We start from the raw sequence: 18,859 nt of genomic DNA on the forward strand, positions 1-18,859 counted from the left end.
TTTTTTCTGTTTAAACAAACTCCACATGAAGCTATTTCCAACTTTTACTTATACTCACTTTCAATTTCAATTTTAAGATATTGAACTGTATGAATAGCAAATACTCTGAGAGGAATATTCGTCTTCTTTCTTTATGGTGCACCTTGAAAAACAACAAATTATTTCAAAGTGTCTTTCATACAGTTTTCTTCGGTGTTTTATGTTTTCATTGGAAAAAAAAAATACTGATACTCATTCGTCCAGATAGCTTGACAATATTGTTTTGTTAATTAAGCTAATAATTTCACGAACACATTCTAGCTTTTGGGCAAGATCAGCAAACGATTGTTCACTGCCTCAGTAAAGCAGTTTTTGGATACTAAAAGTGAGTGAGCATTTACAGTTCCTATTGCTGATTTCCACTGAGGTATTCAGGTATTCTCAACTAGGTGTGCAGGCACCCCCTTTGAATTTTTTGCCCTGATTGCATAGTCAGTATGCTACTAACTACTTTTAATTTTATAATTGAATCTAATTTTAAATTACGATATTACAAGTCATTAGATTGAAAGAACTGTCTTTAAAATATGTTATCCGTAGCATTTTATATGTCACTGATACAGTCCACTGATATTTATGATTTTTTGTAGGAGTTGTGTGGCTTCTGTGATTCCCTCACAGTTAGTGGTTAAAAACAGTTAGAATATGAAGTAATTTTTCAGCTTCTGGAGTTTATTTTTTGTGATGTTGAGAGAAAAAACATGATTCCAGATACACATGTATCATATCACCATCTTATGATCGTGGTGGGTAATATACTTACCTAGTATATAAAGGGATTCAGGACTTTTAGGAAGTTGTCTTCCTTCTGCTATCAGCTGCTGTTAGACCTGATATGGGGGGGGAGGGTGGAAAAAAAAGAAAAAAAAAAACACCAAAGACAACGGAGATCTCGGTTCAGGTCAACAGGGCACTGGGGAGATGTAAATTTTGTAAGGCACTCATCTCATTTGCAAGATGAAGTTCACCAGTACAGAAATGAAATAAATAGAACAATGTTCTCTTAAAGTGTTTGCTATTCAAATGTGTTTTTAAGTTCCTAAACTGAATGGGGACGGAGGGACATAGTAAAGGAAACTTCACAGACAGTAAGCAGAGAAAATGATCAGCAAAGACAAAAAAAAAAAAAGTGGATAGCAAAGGTGGAAAAGGAAAAAGGAAAAGGAAAAATACACCAAATAGATTGAAAGACAGCAAATATCCTAATAGTAGTTCCTGCTACAATAGGTAGGGACATTCACAATAATTTCTAAGAAAATTGCAGCAAATAGTGTCAGCATTGTTTTACAGTGTTTCGTTAAAAATAAAACTGATTCATCCATTTGTAATTTGCTTTCGATGTGGACAAATTCAAGTATGGTTACTCCTTGTCCAGATGAATCTCTTAACTTGTCAGTTCTTGCTTATCTGATCGCGTTCTGAAGATGTATGCATATCATTAGGCAGTATGTAATCTGACATAAAAGTAAAAGCTGCTTTTTTCTCTCCGTAAAAATCATAATTCAGCTTGCTGCACAGTCCAGTTCTCCCTTTTCTCGATGAAAATAGGAAATATAAAAGAATTCCATTGAAAACAGAACTCCATTGAGACTGAATTTTGGGAGAAGTGGTTAATAAACCCCACCTAACAGAGACATCTAAGTAGTGTAAGGGCAGGGAGGACCTAACTTACCCAAAATACATTGACAGTTCACCACTATAAATATGATTTCATGATCCAGTGCTGAAATTGAATTAGACAGTAGTTGTTTTTTCAGTTAGACTTCATGTTATACTGAATTGTTGTTTAAATTTGTAGGGTTCTGCTGCTCGAATGGACCATGAGACAGCCAGTGTTATGAGCTCTAGTAATAACTATTCTGTTCCTCGCAGACTGACAAGTCATCTGGGTACCAAGGTAACCGAAGATTACAAACCACAGGTCGCTAATGCTACATTTTACTAATACAATAATCTCATTGTTTCTGCCAGTAGTACTAATATTAGTTGAATAATCTATCCACCTATAGTAGTTTTATGGAGATAAAACTTAACAGTATTTTTCCCCTTTTAAAATACATCCACAGAAACCCTCCTGTTCTGAACTTATTGATGACCAGTTAATAGTTACTACAGTAAGGAAAAAACAATTGCTAGAAATTACTGCAGTATTCTAAAACTTTGTGATGTTGATTTATACTCCAAGATGAAAACTAACCCTTTTAAAAACAGTTCTTGAAACACTTCTACAGAGACCAATTCTCAAAATAGATGTGATTGCTAAGACATTAACTAGACCAGAACTTTAAAAAAATAATGTAAGCTCTTCACAGTAATGCCTGTTTACGATAGAGTGCACTCAAAAGTGTGTGTACAGCATAAAAAGAGAGGAAATAATGTGTAAATCTGTAACACACAATTAAGTTCATGAACCACTGGAATTCACATTGCCTCTGGAATCAGCAGTAGTATAGATGGGGTGCTAAGCCCAGTCTTCTGGGAAGCAGGGGCTATTATTAGATTGGCATAGTATTAACTACTTTGGACTTTAAATAGGTTGTTATAACAGATTTTCTGCCGTGCACTGTATGCATGTAGCAAATGAATGTGGTATCAGGTAGTTTGTTTAAAAATTTTTCATTGGAAATCATAGAATTTCTAGAGTTACAGATGAGGATAGCCCTGAATGCAGGGAAGGATGCTGAGTGTGGAAGGATACAGGCAAAGAAATAGGCTGAACTTACTCTGCTGTGGGTAAGAAAAGTTTAGTAGTAATGCATGAGCAGAGAGGAAATTTGTAGGGGTTCTACGTACAGTTATGCATTTACAGATACAGAAAGAGATGTCTCTGCAGTGTGTGTATACAGACAGAGGGAAGTATACTTTAGTTTTTCCTATACTGTGTTTGCCACAACTTCTAGGCCAGATTTTGGTGGCTTCAGCTTTAGTCTGTGACAGAAACTTTGCCTTCCAAATCACAGTAACTGTGGAATAAAAACTGCAACTTGAAACATCTGTCAAAAAGCACACATAAAGCAGATTAAATTCACTCTCTTTTACGAATCCAAGCAGTTTGTTTTAATACTACATATGAATTTTCCCAGACCAAGAATCTCCAAACCGGGATGCTAGACTGTCATAAAACTGGCTACAGGACTATTTCAGTGGATTTTGCATGGAATCATAGTTTTGTAAATTTTAAGATTTCCTTGCTCCAGCAGTCCTATGGCATTTAGGGAAATATATGTTACCAGACTCTCTGCTTAGTCTACTCACTGCCATTCAATTTTTATCTAACTAGGTATTTGTACTTACCTTCAGAATTGTTTGTGAAGAAACCGAATAAAAGCATTTGCTGATCTAGTAACTAGTGCAAAAATCTAATTAGTAGTAGAAAACTTTGTTTAGCAGTCCCAAGTGCTATTTCTTAGCATATTTTAAATAAACTCCCTCTGCTATTTCACAGTTCCTTTTGGTAGTTTCTTTATGTTGTGCTGTCATTTTGAATGTTGCTGTTTATCTTGGCTTTAGGAGTTTGGATAGAGTTCAGGAGTTTCAGATAGTATCTAAATCACCTTTTACATGATATTATTCTACTAATAGTTGACTGCAAGGACCGAATGCACTTCTCATTATAAGGCTACTAGTGAAGAAAACAGGTTGGGTAGACAAGCCAAATAGTGTATTGGGATCCCTCAAGAATTGCTGTTTTTTGCTGTGAATTTTTGTTGCTCCAAGTTAAATGTGTAATGCTAGGTTTATATGACTTTATTTAGTTTTACAAATGCTCGGTAGTTACATGATATGTTATAAAAGAGCATTTGTTTTCTTTTCTGGTTTTGTCCCCGTAAAGAGTTCTTCTAACTCTTCAGCTTTGCATTTGCTGTAAGTAATCTGGTCTGTATGCAAGTCACTCATTGTGACAAAAAATGGTTAGTTAATTTGAAAATATTACATGAAAATTTTATGTAGATGCAGCATTGTTTTAGTACAATGTAAATTAAAAGTTCGTGTAATCACTCTTATCCTGCCTCAAATAATTGTATTTAATGCCATTTGGAAAATAATTTCTCACTGAAGAGCATCCATAAATGAAAATGCAATTCATACATGATTTTTTGAGATATAATTAATTTTAAATATATTTTAACTGTCTCAAACTAAAATATTTTCATTACTATGTTTCCTTAATCTTTTTGTACAGTGGAAAGTTAGAAGTCTTCACCATTTGACTTATAGATTAATAGAACTGCTTACAGTTACCACCCACTTATTCTAGCTATTTAATCACTAAATGAGATTTATTAAGGTTATAAATGGTGAAGTAGTGATAATAGTTAAAATTCTTGCAGCATTAAATCAATTGTTTGTTTGGTTTTTTTTTGTTCATGTGTACCATTCAGATTTCATTATAATTTATTTTTATATGCAGTTTTAAAATGTAACTGTATTTTTTAAAATCATTTGACCTGCAGGTGGAAATGGTGTACTCATTGTTGTCAATGCTTGGTACTCATGATAAAGATGACATGTCAAGAACATTGCTAGCAATGTCTAGCTCCCAAGACAGCTGCATAGCCATGCGCCAGTCTGGATGTCTTCCTCTCCTCATCCAGCTTTTACATGGCAACGATAAAGACTCTGTCTTGTTAGGGAACTCTCGTGGTAGCAAAGAGGCCCGTGCCAGAGCCAGCGCAGCACTACATAACATCATTCACTCCCAGCCTGATGATAAGCGAGGCAGACGGGAAATCCGCGTGCTCCATCTTTTGGAGCAGATTCGTGCTTACTGTGAAACATGTTGGGAATGGCAGGAAGCACATGAACAAGGCATGGACCAAGACAAAAACCCAAGTAGGTTCTTCAAGCTGTGTAAATTTTGAAAAACAGTGAATTAACAAAAAATACAATATAATCTGAAATCATGTTGAATATATGTAAGATTTCCTTTAAACATATATGTATATATATGGGTATCTGCAAATAAATGCATGTGGGTGTATGTACAAATACACTTTTTAAGTTTAAGGTAGTGTTAGGAAGTAGTACCTATTACAAATATGATGCCCTATTTATAAACCTGTTCCTTCAAATCATAAGGCTTCTGTATGCTTTCTAGATGAAAACTCTAGTGTTTTATGCATATGATCTGTAAATTAAAGGTAAATTTATACTCATTCCTGTTTTACATTTTGATGAATAATGAAGGATATCTAAATAAATAAGTAATCCCAAATTGTTCTTCATTCAGATGTATTTGCGAGATTCACACTTAATTTAGGAGACAGGTACAGAGCGCAAATTAAGTAATCTCAATCTAGCCAATATAATGGCTACTATTTATAATGTGGTACGAGACATATTTCAATATTAAAATACCAGAGACGTAGCTATGTAAATGAAATAGGAATTTTCTTACGGAGCAGTTACAAAAAAGATACAATCTGCATAATTCAGCTGCTTTTCTGAATTGATGGCATTTTGTAAATACAGGTTGTAGGAAGTACTACTGAAATCAGCGGGCTGCATCATAGATTTTGGAGTTTTCTGCCACAACCATTTCACAGAAGTTGGGCTCTGAACAACATGTATCAATACAATTTATGCATTAGCCAGTATCTAGCTGACAAAATTATGAATTTTAAAACTATGAAACAAAGGGGCTTAATTAAACATTCCTAATGACTTAACACCCAATGAAACAGCTTCACTTTAGGTGTTGTGTTATTTAATGCCACTATAATATTTAACCTTAATGATTTCTTTCACAGAGATTTTTATTTTTCAAGAGTAGTAAGATAATTGGTACCAGAAGTTATATTTCTAATTTAATATATACATTAATGATTCTCCTTAGTTTCTTTTTCAGCATCAAGTATATTTCTAGTACTTATATGTCATCTTGGTTTTATGTAGATTTATTCAGGCATCTGTGTATACAGATACAGTAGTAATATTCTGAAGTAATTGTCTATTCTTGGATTAATAGGAAGATAAAAACCCTGAACAAAAATTGCAATTGATTTATCTTAAATTTAGTTTCTCTTTGAAAATCTTTATACAAAGCTATATACCTGTGAAATACTAATTGTTACCTATTTCTGGATCAGTGCCTGCTCCAGTTGATCATCAGATCTGTCCTGCTGTGTGCGTTTTGATGAAACTTTCATTTGATGAAGAACATAGGCATGCAATGAATGAGCTCGGTAAGACCAAATATATTCCTCTGACTTCCTTTGAAACACTTGCTGGAAATGCTGACATTCCATATTTGTATATGGATATGTGATGGATATGTGGCATTGTTTCACCACTGGATTAAACAGATTTTCAGTTCATTTGTGTCAGACGTTGATCTCTAAGTGATTAAAGCAGTTTAAATTAACTGTATCCTTTGCCTGTGGACAGGTTATTATACAAGTTACTCTTTTATTTGGCATGAACACTGAATTTTGGAAGAGTATATAATCATAGAAGTATTTGTGATTTTCAGAAGCTTGGAGTGAAGGCTGCTTTCCAGAGTTTTTTTTGTGTCATGAGTAGGCTCCTGTTTAGCAGCCTGAACTTTTTTGTCCGTACTCAGTCAGTTCTGTGCAGGCAGGTTTTCTTTGCTGCTTCTGTGTAAAAATATTCTAAGTACATTTTCCTGAGAAAATAATATTCAGTAATAAAAATTAATAAATCAATACTTGTCAGAATTACTAGCCTTTTATGTAACTGGTATGATTTCATCGGTCATGATTTTGTCTGGGTGGAGATAAAATATGAGAGTTTTCCTTACTTTTGCATAAATGTTTCTCTTCCCACTTCACTCAATTTCTTCCAAAATCTCAGTATGATGTAGCGCAACCTTTCAGCCAGTGCTAAGCATAGAATTTGAGATCCACAGTCATTATGTAATGGCTTATTTTACTTTCAGAGCCTTCAGTTTTTTTAGGTGCTTGAGCTTTGTTCCATGCATATAAATGCAATTTGTTCATTGGTATATATACAAGCTGTATTCTTGGTATAAGGATTGAAATTTGTTACTATTTTTTATTATTATTTTTATTATTATTAATTTGTTTTTAAAGGAGGTTTGCAGGCCATTGCTGAACTGCTGCAAGTGGATTGTGAAATGTATGGACTTACAAATGACCACTATAGTGTTACATTAAGGAGGTATGCTGGAATGGCTCTGACAAACTTGACTTTTGGGGATGTGGCAAACAAGGTAAGAATAGAATTTCAAACATATTATAATTTCAGTTGAAAGCTATGTTTGCATTGTAATACTCAGACAGGTGATGAAATCTTGAGGATAGGATATTGAATTTGAGCTCAGGAGAGAAAAAGAAAATGCCATTTCATCCTGTTCCTTACTGAGAGTACCACAGACATGAATGTTATAATATACCATTACAGTATCAACTGTCACATTAAATCAAGTAATTTTTAATCTGTCACTGAAAGTAAGGATTTTACTAATTGACTTTATTTTTTTTATAAGCAATACATATGATCTTTCAGTAATGTATAACACGTAATGATTATGGACCAACAGTAACAGACAGTGACTGATTTTTCTGAGGATCTTGAACTAAACCTGTTAATTGAGCCAAATTTTGTTAAATAGTCACTTAATAATACTATTATTGTCCAAAAAGATTTTGCAAACCTCTCCAAGCTGGAGCTCACTCTTAAACATTTATTGAATATCTAGCTCATCACAGGCACTACTTCAAAGAATTAGAAGAATTAGTTCATTTTAGTTTTAAATATTCATCTTTTTTAGTATTTTGTATGTTTGAAATTAAAAGCGTAATCGTGAGACTCTATAGACAGCAGGGAAAAACACATTGCCAGCTTACAGGTAGTTGTGTAGTATGTTACCTAGCATATGTTAAAGAAGGCTTCTCAACTAGTACTTTTCCAGATCTGGTCTTAGACCTGTTGGAAAAAAAAAATTAAGTAAAATTTAGCATAATTCTACCACTTTGGGATTTCCCAGTATAGAAACTGCGTTAGGCTTAAATTTTTAGTAGTTGTGGACCAAACATTTATTGTTGGAAACATGTATTCCAAAGCCTTTTTTGAACTTCACAAATGATCAGATCAAAATATCAAAGTATTGAGCACAAGCAAGCCACATAATCTGTCATTTAGAACTATTTCTTTCCTATTTTCTTTTGATTTTTATCAGGCTACATTGTGTTCTATGAAGGGCTGCATGAGAGCTCTTGTAGCCCAACTGAAGTCTGAAAGTGAAGACTTACAGCAGGTAATGTCTTTACTAAGTGAAATATTTCTTGGCTGTTTCCATTATTTTGCTTTGCTTCAATTTTATTGCATTATGTGAAAATACTGTATTTCTGCTCTCCTTTCTTAATATTTACTTTCCTTCTCCTGATTTGCACTTGACATCAGTTTTTTATACTTGAATTCCGTCTTTGCATTAAGTTTCTAGGGTGCTGCCTTCTCTATTTTTTTTAATTAGTGTGTCTTTGAAATGTGCTGCATTTATCCTTGCCTGACTTTTTAATTGTTGCTCTTTTCTTGTCTTACCTGCATTAACTTTGATGCAAAGTTAGTACCCACATTAATTCTGTGAACCATGAAGTACAACTTTCTTGTAGTAAAAATGGTAAGCTGTGGATCATACTGTTTTCTCACCAAAACACACAAAATACATGGGCTGTAAAACTCCCTTTATGACCCTCATCTGTTGGTGGAAATCCAATTTTCAAGAAAAGTTAAAGTGATCCTAGATTCTCTAATTCAGCTTACTTATGATAGTGCTAGTGGACTGAGGGTTAACACACTATTGTGGCTCCTCTACAGTAACAGAAAGTTAATAACAGGGGGACCGTAGTAGAGGAAGCTCTTCTTCAAAAAAAAAATCTGCATCTGACTTGCCAAGGTTGTACTTTTAGTACGTACATACCTGCTCTCCACAGCAGCACCTCCCGGAGAAACTGCCAAAGCATGAGCAAAGTGTTTGGTGTGACGCGAGTGTCTCTTCCTATTCATCCTGCGCTGTAGAGGAAAATATCTTGAAAATAAACAGTATTTATGAAGTGTGTAGGGTGATCCTCAGAGCTGAGAACGCACAACTGTTCTTCATTGGTTGGGGAACTTGTTTAAAATTACTAAATATTATTTTTATTTAATGTTGTAAGCAATAAGATATGTATTTCTTATGTAATCACAGAATCATCTAGGTTGGAAGAGACCTTTACGATCATCAAGTCCAACCATCAACCTGACTTACCGGGTCCCATCACTAAAGCGTCCCTTAGTGCCACCTCCACACATACCTTAAATACCTCCAGGGATGGGAAGTCCACCATTTTCTGGGCAGCCCTGTCTGCCCTCTCTATGAAGAAATTCTTCCTTATGTTCAATCTAAACCTCTCCTGGCACAAATGAGACTGTTATACATGCTTGCTTATACATACATATATAAGATACACCTGTTAATATGCATCTATGTATAATATTTTTCTTTCATGGTTTGCAGGTCATTGCAAGTGTGTTGAGGAACTTGTCCTGGCGAGCAGATGTAAACAGTAAAAAGACACTACGAGAAGTTGGGAGTGTGAAAGCATTGATGGAATGTGCTTTAGAAGTTAAGAAGGTATAATGTATAAATAACTAAAAGATAAATTTTTGAAATGTTCTGTTTATTCTATACAAAATAAAAATATGGTCCATCTTGATAGAAATCGTAGATCAAATACTTGGGGTGTTTTAGGTAACTGCTGAATTAAAGTTACCTAACTCAAAGCAATTGAAATTGTTGAATAGAATTGCTTTGAGTTAATGGGGCAGCAGATCACAACATATCAATGTCAACTCAGAATTAATGGTATATAATTTTATTGATGAGAGTTGACAGCTTTTGCTCTTCAGTTTCATGAGCTGCACTGTTCTAATAGGCACTTTTTATAATTTTGCAATTCAGTGCAACCTCTTCTGATTTAGTGAATAGGTAACTTCCACTTCTGCCATTTTCTGGATATATTCTTGGTATAATTCCTGTAATCATACGGAATTATATTCCATCCCAGAGTCCTCTGCCAGCTAATCTTCAAACCATTTTTACCATTATGGCAGCTAACAAATATTGCGGTTCATAATTCCAGAATTTTCTGGCAAGCAATAGCAAATCCATAGCTGATGGTAAGAGAGAAGCAAAGAAAATTATTGGTGTGTGCAGTGCTATATGTCTCTAGCTTACCAGCTCAGAAATCAGAAATTGGAACATCATTAAATCACAAATTATGAGTGTTTGTGAGGAAAACTAGAGAAATAGAGAGGCACGCGTAGGAAAACAGAAAACAAAATCTTGGGTGTTTAACATACAACACTTGAGATTTCATCCAAGCAAAAATAAAATTCTGCAGTTAACTGGGAAAAAATACCCCATGATCAACGAATTTTTTCTTTGCAAATGTAGGTTAGAATCAGCAAGGCAGTTTTTATCTCTGGGCTGTATTTTCAGACTGTGCAGGTTCAATAGGAATTACTATTTCCGTTTATTCTTGGTTCCACTTCTCATCAGTGGAAACTGGAAAGACAGATCTTTGACAGAGTCCTTGAAGCTAACTTAAGTATTTCTGAGGGCTTGTGTTCAACAGTTGGAATCTTTTCTAATTCTATCATTTTATTTTCCTAGGAATCAACCCTAAAAAGCGTTTTGAGTGCCTTATGGAATTTGTCAGCACATTGTACTGAGAACAAAGCTGATATATGTGCTGTTGATGGTGCTCTTGCATTTCTAGTTGGCACACTCACATACCGGAGCCAAACAAACACTCTAGCCATCATAGAAAGTGGAGGAGGAATATTAAGAAATGTTTCTAGCTTAATTGCTACTAATGAGGACCACAGGTATGTATACATTTTCTGACAATTTACAGTATAGTGGTACCAAAAGCATGTTTGTATGTTGAATCTTAATGGAATGCATTCATTAAGAACAGTAATCAAATACAATAATTTGTAATGAATATGGTAAGGCACATATTCCACTCAGATAACAGGAATATGCAATAATATCAAATCTGTTGCTTGTAAATAATGAACAGTACTAGAAACTTTTCCAGGAAAGAGAAAATTGCTAAGCTGTACAGGAAACCACCTGGAATGGAAAAATATTTAATAAAGGGAGTGTAGGGTGGGAACAAGTGATTCATATTTGTATTAGTATTTGATCAGTTGGATTTGGATGGATTCCATATGAATAGAGGAAAAATAAGACAAATTTGCACTACATAATTCATACTCATCATTTCGAAGGACTAATCTCACCTGTAGCATAGTAGGTTTTTGTTTTATTTCTGATTCATCTGAAATGCAACTTACTGATTTTTTGTTTTCAATTACTTAACACCAGGCAAATCTTACGAGAGAACAGCTGCTTACAAACCTTGTTACAACACTTGAAGTCACACAGTTTGACAATAGTCAGTAATGCATGTGGGACCCTGTGGAATCTTTCTGCAAGAAATGCAAAGGATCAGGAGGCACTGTGGGACATGGGAGCAGTCAGCATGCTCAAAAATCTCATCCACTCAAAACACAAGATGATAGCAATGGGCAGCGCTGCAGCTCTAAGAAACCTCATGGCAAACAGGCCAGCAAAGTATAAGGATGCTAATATTATGTCTCCAGGATCAAGCTTACCATCTCTTCATGTTAGAAAACAAAAGGCACTGGAAGCAGAATTAGATGCTCAGCATTTATCAGAGACTTTTGACAATATTGATAATTTAAGCCCAAAAGCATCTCACCGTAATAAGCAGAGACATAAGCAGAACATATACAGTGAGTATGTTTTGGATTCTAGTCGTCATGATGATGCAATATGCAGATCAGAGAGTTTTAATACTGGTAATATGACTGTACTTTCACCATATTTAAATACTACAGTATTGCCTGGCTCCTCTTCTTCCAGTAGAGGAAACATAGAAAATTGTCGGTCTGAGAAAGACAGAAGTCTTGATAGAGATCGAGCAGTAGGTTTAAATACCTATCATCCGGCTACAGAGAACACTGGGAACTCCTCTAAGAGAATAGGAATGCAAATTTCTACTGCTGCAGCTCAAATTGCCAAAGTTATGGAAGAAGTTACAAGCATGCATGTTCCACAAGAAGACAGAAGTTCTAGTTCCACTTCTGAAATGCACTGTTTGACAGAAGACAGAAACGCCCCAAGGAGAGCAGCCAGTGCCCTTACTCACTCAAGTACATACTTCCCTAAACCTGAGAATTCAAGCAGGACATGTCCTGTGCCTTACGCCAAAATGGAATACAAGAGAGCTTCAAATGATAGTTTAAATAGCGTAAGCAGCAGTGATGGCTATGGTAAAAGAGGCCAAATGAAGCCTTCCATTGAATCTTACTCTGAAGATGATGAAAGCAAGTTTTGTAGTTATGGTCAATATCCAGCTGACTTGGCACATAAGATACACAGTGCAAATCACATGGATGACAATGATGGAGAGCTAGACACTCCTATTAACTATAGTCTTAAGTATTCGGACGAACAGCTAAATTCTGGAAGGCAGAGCCCCTCTCAGAATGAAAGATGGGCAAGGCCTAAGCATATAATAGATGATGAAATAAAACAGAATGAACAAAGGCAGTCAAGGAGCCAAAGTGCAGCCTACCCAGTGTACACTGAGAGTGGAGATGATAAACATATGAAATATCAGTCACCTTTTGGACAGCAAGATTGCGTTTCTTCGTTTAGATCAAGAGCATCCAATGGTTCAGATCAGAACAGAGTAGGCTCAACTCTTGGAATGAATCAGAAAGTAAACCAGTCCCTGTGCCAGGTTGATGATTACGATGATGATAAGCCAACCAACTACAGTGAGCGTTACTCCGAGGAGGAACAACATGAAGAAGAAGACAGACCAACCAATTACAGTATAAAGTACAATGAAGAGGAACATCATGTCGATCAGCCCATTGATTATAGCCTAAAATACTCAACAGAAGTTCCTCCCTCTTCTCAGAAGCCATCTTTTACTTTTTCAAAGACTTCTTCAGTGCAAAGCACTAAAACTGACCGTATTTCCTCAAGCACTGGGAATGCATCAGCCCCCTCAGCTGTTTCAAAGAGACAGAATCAGCTCCACCCAAGTTCTGCACAGAGCAGAGGAGGTCATGCTCAAAAGACTGCCTCCTGTAAGACTCCGTCTATTAATCAGGAAACCATACAAACTTACTGTGTGGAAGATACACCAATATGTTTTTCAAGGTGTAGCTCTCTGTCATCTTTGTCATCAGCTGAAGATGAAATAGGACGTGATCAATCCACACGTGTGGCAGATGCTAATAATACACTACAGATAGCAGAACTGAAGGAAAACAGTGGGGCTCTATCTGCAGAAGCCTCAGTAAGTGAAATCACATCAACATCACAACATATCAGAACAAAATCCAGTAGACTTCCAACTTCTAGCTTATCTCCTTCCGATTCCTCTAGACATAAAGCTGTTGAGTTTTCTTCAGGTGCCAAATCTCCCTCAAAGAGTGGTGCACAAACCCCCAAAAGCCCACCAGAACACTATGTGCAGGAAACTCCTCTGATGTTCAGCAGGTGTACTTCTGTAAGTTCCCTGGATAGTTTTGAAAGCCGTTCGATTGCCAGTTCGGTTCAAAGTGAGCCTTGCAGTGGAATGGTAAGTGGCATTATAAGTCCGAGTGATCTTCCAGACAGCCCAGGACAAACAATGCCTCCAAGCAGAAGTAAAACTCCACCTCCTTCTCAAGGCGTTCCAGTAAAAAGAGATGTAGCTAAAGGTAAAGTACCTAGTGCAGAAAAGAGAGAGCCTGGTCCTAGACAGGCAGCTGTAAATGCAGCTGTGCAGAGAGTTCAGGTACTGCCAGATGCTGATACACTATTACATTTTGCCACAGAAAGTACACCAGATGGGTTTTCTTGCTCTTCTAGCCTGAGTGCTCTGAGTCTTGATGAGCCATTTATACAGAAAGATGTAGAGTTGAGAATAATGCCTCCCGTACATGAAAACGAACATGGAAATGAAGCAGAACCTGAAGAGTCAGATGATACAAAGGATAACCAAGAGAAGAAAGCAGAGAAGCCTTCTGAAGCAGAAAAAGACATTCTGGATGATTCTGATGATGATGATATTGAAATACTGGAAGAATGTATTATTTCTGCAATGCCAACAAAGTCTTCACGCAAAGCCAAAAAGCCTTCTCAAGCATCTGCTCCAAAAATACCTCCTCCTGTAGCCAGAAAGCCCAGCCAGCTACCAGTTTACAAGCTTATGCCTTCACAGAGCAGAATGCAATCCCAAAAGCACGTTAGTTTTACACCAGGTGATGATATGCCGCGGGTGTATTGCGTTGAGGGAACACCAATAAATTTTTCAACAGCTACATCTTTAAGTGATCTTACAATAGAATCACCACCAAATGAGTTGGCTAACGTAGACAGTGTGGGTACAGGGGCAGAGTCAGGGGAATTTGAAAAGAGAGACACCATTCCTACGGAAGGTAGGAGTACAGATGACTCTCAGAGAGCAAAAAGCATAACTGTGACTGCCCCCGGACTGGACGATGACAAAACAGAAGAGGGTGATATTCTGGCTGAGTGCATTAACTCAGCTATGCCAAAAGGAAAAAGTCACAAACCTTTTAGAGTGAAGAAAATAATGGATCAAATTCAACAAGCATCTGCATCTTTAAGTAACAAAAACCAATCAGAAGGTGAAAAGAAGAAGCCAACATCACCTGTAAAGCCTGTTCCCCAAAACAACGAATACAGAGCACGTGTAAGAAAAAACACAGAGCCTAAAAGCAATATTAATAATGAAAGAAGCTATTCAGAGAACAGAGACCCAAAGAAACAGAACGTTAAAAATAATGCGAGAGATTTTAATGACAAACTTCCAAATAATGAAGAGCGTGTAAGAGGAAGCTTTGCATTTGATTCACCTCATCATTACACGCCTATTGAGGGAACTCCGTATTGTTTTTCAAGGAATGATTCCCTAAGTTCTTTAGACTTCGATGATGATGATGTTGACCTTTCAAGGGAAAAGGCAGAATTAAGAAAAGGAAAAGAAGCAAAGGAAATAGAAGCTAAAGACTGCGCTAACGCAGAACAGGCTTCAAATCAGCAATCAACCAACAGGACACAAGTTTGTCAAAAACACCCAACAAGCAGAAGCCAGCCTAAAAGCTTCTGTCAGTCAACTAAAGATATTCCAGACAGAGGGGCAGCTACAGATGAGAAAATGCAGAATTTTGCTATCGAAAACACACCTGTTTGTTTTTCTCGCAATTCATCTCTTAGTTCCCTTAGTGATATTGATCAAGAAAACAACAACAACAAAGAAGGAGAACCTGCAAAGCGAACTGAGGCTCCTGATTCACAGATGGAGCCAAACAGACCACAGACTTCTGGTTATGCACCCAAATCATTTCATGTTGAAGATACACCTGTATGTTTCTCTAGAAACAGCTCTCTGAGTTCTCTTAGTATTGACTCCGAAGATGACCTTTTGCAGGAATGCATTAGTTCTGCCATGCCTAAAAAGAAAAAAACATCAAGGATAAAGAGCGAAAGTGAAAAAAATAATTCCAGAAATATGGGTGGTATATTGGCAGAAGATTTGACACTGGATTTGAGAGAGATACAGAGGCCAGATTCAGAACATGGTTTCTCACCTGATTCAGAGAACTTTGACTGGAAAGCAATACAAGAAGGTGCGAACTCTATAGTTAGTAGTTTGCATCAAGCTGCAGCTGCTGCATCACTGTCTAGGCAAGCTTCATCAGACTCTGATTCTATCCTTTCATTAAAATCTGGTATTTCCCTTGGGTCACCATTTCATCTTACTCCAGACCAAGAAGAAAAACCTTTTACTAGTAATAAAGGTCCACGAATTCTTAAGCCAGGAGAGAAAAGTACACTGGAGTCTAAAAAAGCAGAAGCTGAAAATAAGGGAATCAAAGGAGGGAAAAAAGTGTATAAAAGTATGATTACAGGAAAAGCTCGCTCCAATTCAGAAGTTTCAAGCCAGTTAAAGCAACCCCAACAAACAAGCGTGCCTTCAATTTCACGTGGTAGGACAATGATTCATATTCCAGGAGTTCGAAATAGTTCTTCAAGTACTAGTCCTGTTTCCAAAAAAGGTGCCCCACTCAAAAACGCAAATTCCAAGAGTCCCAGTGAAGGCCAAAGTTCAGCTAGCTCTCCAAGAGGTGTCAAGTCATCAGGAAAACCTGAGCCAGCTCCTGTAACTAGGCAACTTTCGGGGTTGAACCAGGGTGGATCAAGTAAAGGACCTTCTAGATCAGGATCTAGAGACTCCACTCCTTCTAGACCTCAACAGCAGCCATTAAGTCGGCCTCTGCAATCTCCAGGACGAAACTCGATTTCACCAGGAAGAAATGGTATAAGTCCTCCAAACAAACTGTCTCAGTTGCCAAGGACATCATCTCCTAGCACAGCTTCAACTAAATCTTCAAGTTCAGGCAGAATGTCATACACGTCACCAGGAAGGCAGATGAGCCAACAAAACCTTACAAAGCAAACTGCCTTACCGAAGAGTAGCAGTAGCATCCCAAGAAGTGAGTCTGCTTCAAAAGGATTAAACCAAATTCTCAGCAGTGGCGGATCAAACAAAAAGACTGACCTATCCAGAATGTCGTCCACAAAATCTAGCGGAAGTGAATCTGACAGATCTGAGAGACCTGTCCTTGTTCGCCAGTCAACTTTTATTAAAGAAGCTCCAAGTCCAACTCTAAGACGGAAATTGGAAGAGTCTGCTTCGTTTGAATCTCTGTCTCCTTCCAGGCCAGACTCTCCCACAAGGTCCCAGCTGCAGACCCCAGTTCTAAGTCCTTCTCTTCCTGATATGTCTTTGTCCTCTCATTCAACTGCCCAGACTAGCGGTTGGCGAAAATTACCCCCTAATCTGAGCCCTTCTGTAGAATATGATGGGAGACCAGCAAAACGTCATGATATAGCTCGTTCTCACTCTGAAAGTCCATCTAGGTTGCCAGTCAATAGATCAGGAACATGGAAACGTGAACACAGTAAGCATTCCTCATCACTTCCTCGTGTAAGCACTTGGCGAAGAACTGGAAGTTCTTCCTCAATTCTGTCAGCTTCTTCAGAATCCAGTGAGAAGGCAAAAAGTGAAGATGAGAAGCAGCATGGAAGTTCTGTGTCTGGACACAAGCAAAATAAAGAAAGCCAAGCACCAGCAAAAGGTACTTGGAGAAAAATAAAAGAAAATGAAATTCCCCAGATAATGAATGATCCTCAGCATTCTTCCTCGGGTGCCACAAATAGCTCTGATTCCAAAACCCTGATCTATCAGATGGCACCAGCTGTCTCTAAGACAGAGGATGTGTGGGTGAGGATTGAGGACTGCCCAATTAACAATCCTCGATCTGGAAGGTCCCCAACTGGAAATACTCCCCCTGTTATTGACAGTGTTTCAGAGAAAGGGGGTGTGAATGGCAAAGATTCTAAAGAGATTCAAGAAAAACAAAATCCAGGGAATGGAAGTGTTCCTGTTCGTACCATTGGTTTAGAAAACCGTCTGAACTCTTTCTTTCAGATAGACAGTCCAGACAAGAAAGGCACTGAAACAAAACCTCTGCAGACTAATCCTGCTCCTGCACCAGAAAATAATGAGAGTACTGTGAGCGAGCGTACACCATTCAGTTCCAGTAGTTCAAGCAAACACAGCTCCCCCATCGGTGCTGTAGCCGCAAGAGTTACTCCTTTCAACTACAATCCGAGCCGCAGGAAGAGTAGTGTGGACAATAGTTCTGCTCGGCCATCGCAGATACCGACACCGGTAAACAACAGCACAAAGAAACGTGACTCGAAATCTGAAAACACAGACTCCAGTGGAACTCAGAGTCCGAAGCGCCACTCTGGCTCTTACCTGGTGACTTCTGTTTAAATACATCAAAAAATAAAACTGATGTATTACATATAGCAGCTACTTAGAACTTTTGTTTCGAATGAAACTTAAGAAAAATGGGGATTGCTTTTTTTTGTTGTTTTTATTTTTTGTAAATAGGTTTGATTCTTGTTAGAGAGTCCTTGTTCTGGAAGCCATATTTGATAGTATACTTTGTCTTCACTGGTAATATTTTGGAGGAATATCTGATTGACAGTTTGAAATAAAATTGCTAATGCAAGTATATTTGTACAGTATGTTTAACATGTATTTAATTAGCTTCCCATCCCATAATCTTTAAATATTGCTTGTCTTGAAATTATGGAACATTGCAGGTAGAAATGATACAGTGTACTGCTTTACCAATCATTTCTAGATTGCAGACTGACTAAACTACATCAGGGAAGAATTGGTATTATTTATGCAAAAAAGTATACTCAGTTTTAGTACTTGTGAGTCCATCTAAACCAATAATTAATCATGTGGCTGTGAAATTCACAGTAATATGGTTTCTGCTGAACAAGCATTCCCAGCCTGCTTTTCTGCATGAATGGAACTGATGGTTATTTTCTGAAGTAATGATAACATTTCTGTGGTCACATAACGTGCATAGATAGTTATGGTGTAACAATTTACACTTCCTTTGTGCTCTGAAAAAAAATAAAAATTAAAAAAGAAAAAAAAAGAAAACTGTGTAACTGTAAAACCTTGAACAAAATTATTTTACCTGATCTAGATTTTATCTTAAAGTAGGTAGAATTTTTTTGCTATGCTGTAACTTGTTGTATATTCTGGTATTTGAGGTGAGATGGCTGCTCTTTTATTAATGAGAATAAGGGGATGTTTCAACAGAGACTAAAATGAACATTTCAGAATAAATTATTACTATATGTAAA

General features: G+C 37.0%; 1 protein-coding gene across 5 annotated transcripts in view; it reads left to right on the plus strand.

Moving 5' to 3' along the window:
* The window catches only part of APC (APC regulator of WNT signaling pathway), an 88,065-nt gene extending 69,206 nt beyond the window's left edge, over positions 1-18,859 (plus strand). For 3 of the 5 annotated variants that reach the window (XM_068667860.1, XM_068667861.1, XM_068667862.1), the window contains exons 9-16: positions 1,838-1,960; positions 4,494-4,872; positions 6,129-6,224; positions 7,092-7,231; positions 8,201-8,278; positions 9,518-9,634; positions 10,676-10,890; positions 11,396-18,859. In XM_068667860.1, the coding sequence (XP_068523961.1) occupies positions 1,838-1,960; positions 4,494-4,872; positions 6,129-6,224; positions 7,092-7,231; positions 8,201-8,278; positions 9,518-9,634; positions 10,676-10,890; positions 11,396-17,963 (7,716 nt within the window). In that variant the 3' untranslated portion in view covers positions 17,964-18,859. The remainder of the gene's footprint in view (positions 1-1,837; positions 1,961-4,493; positions 4,873-6,128; positions 6,225-7,091; positions 7,232-8,200; positions 8,279-9,517; positions 9,635-10,675; positions 10,891-11,395) is intronic. The other 2 variants (XM_068667863.1, XM_068667864.1) reach the window with 2 other exon arrangements.

This window comes from Anas acuta, chromosome Z (genome assembly GCF_963932015.1).
Source record: "Anas acuta chromosome Z, bAnaAcu1.1, whole genome shotgun sequence".
Lineage (NCBI taxonomy): Eukaryota > Metazoa > Chordata > Aves > Anseriformes > Anatidae > Anas > Anas acuta.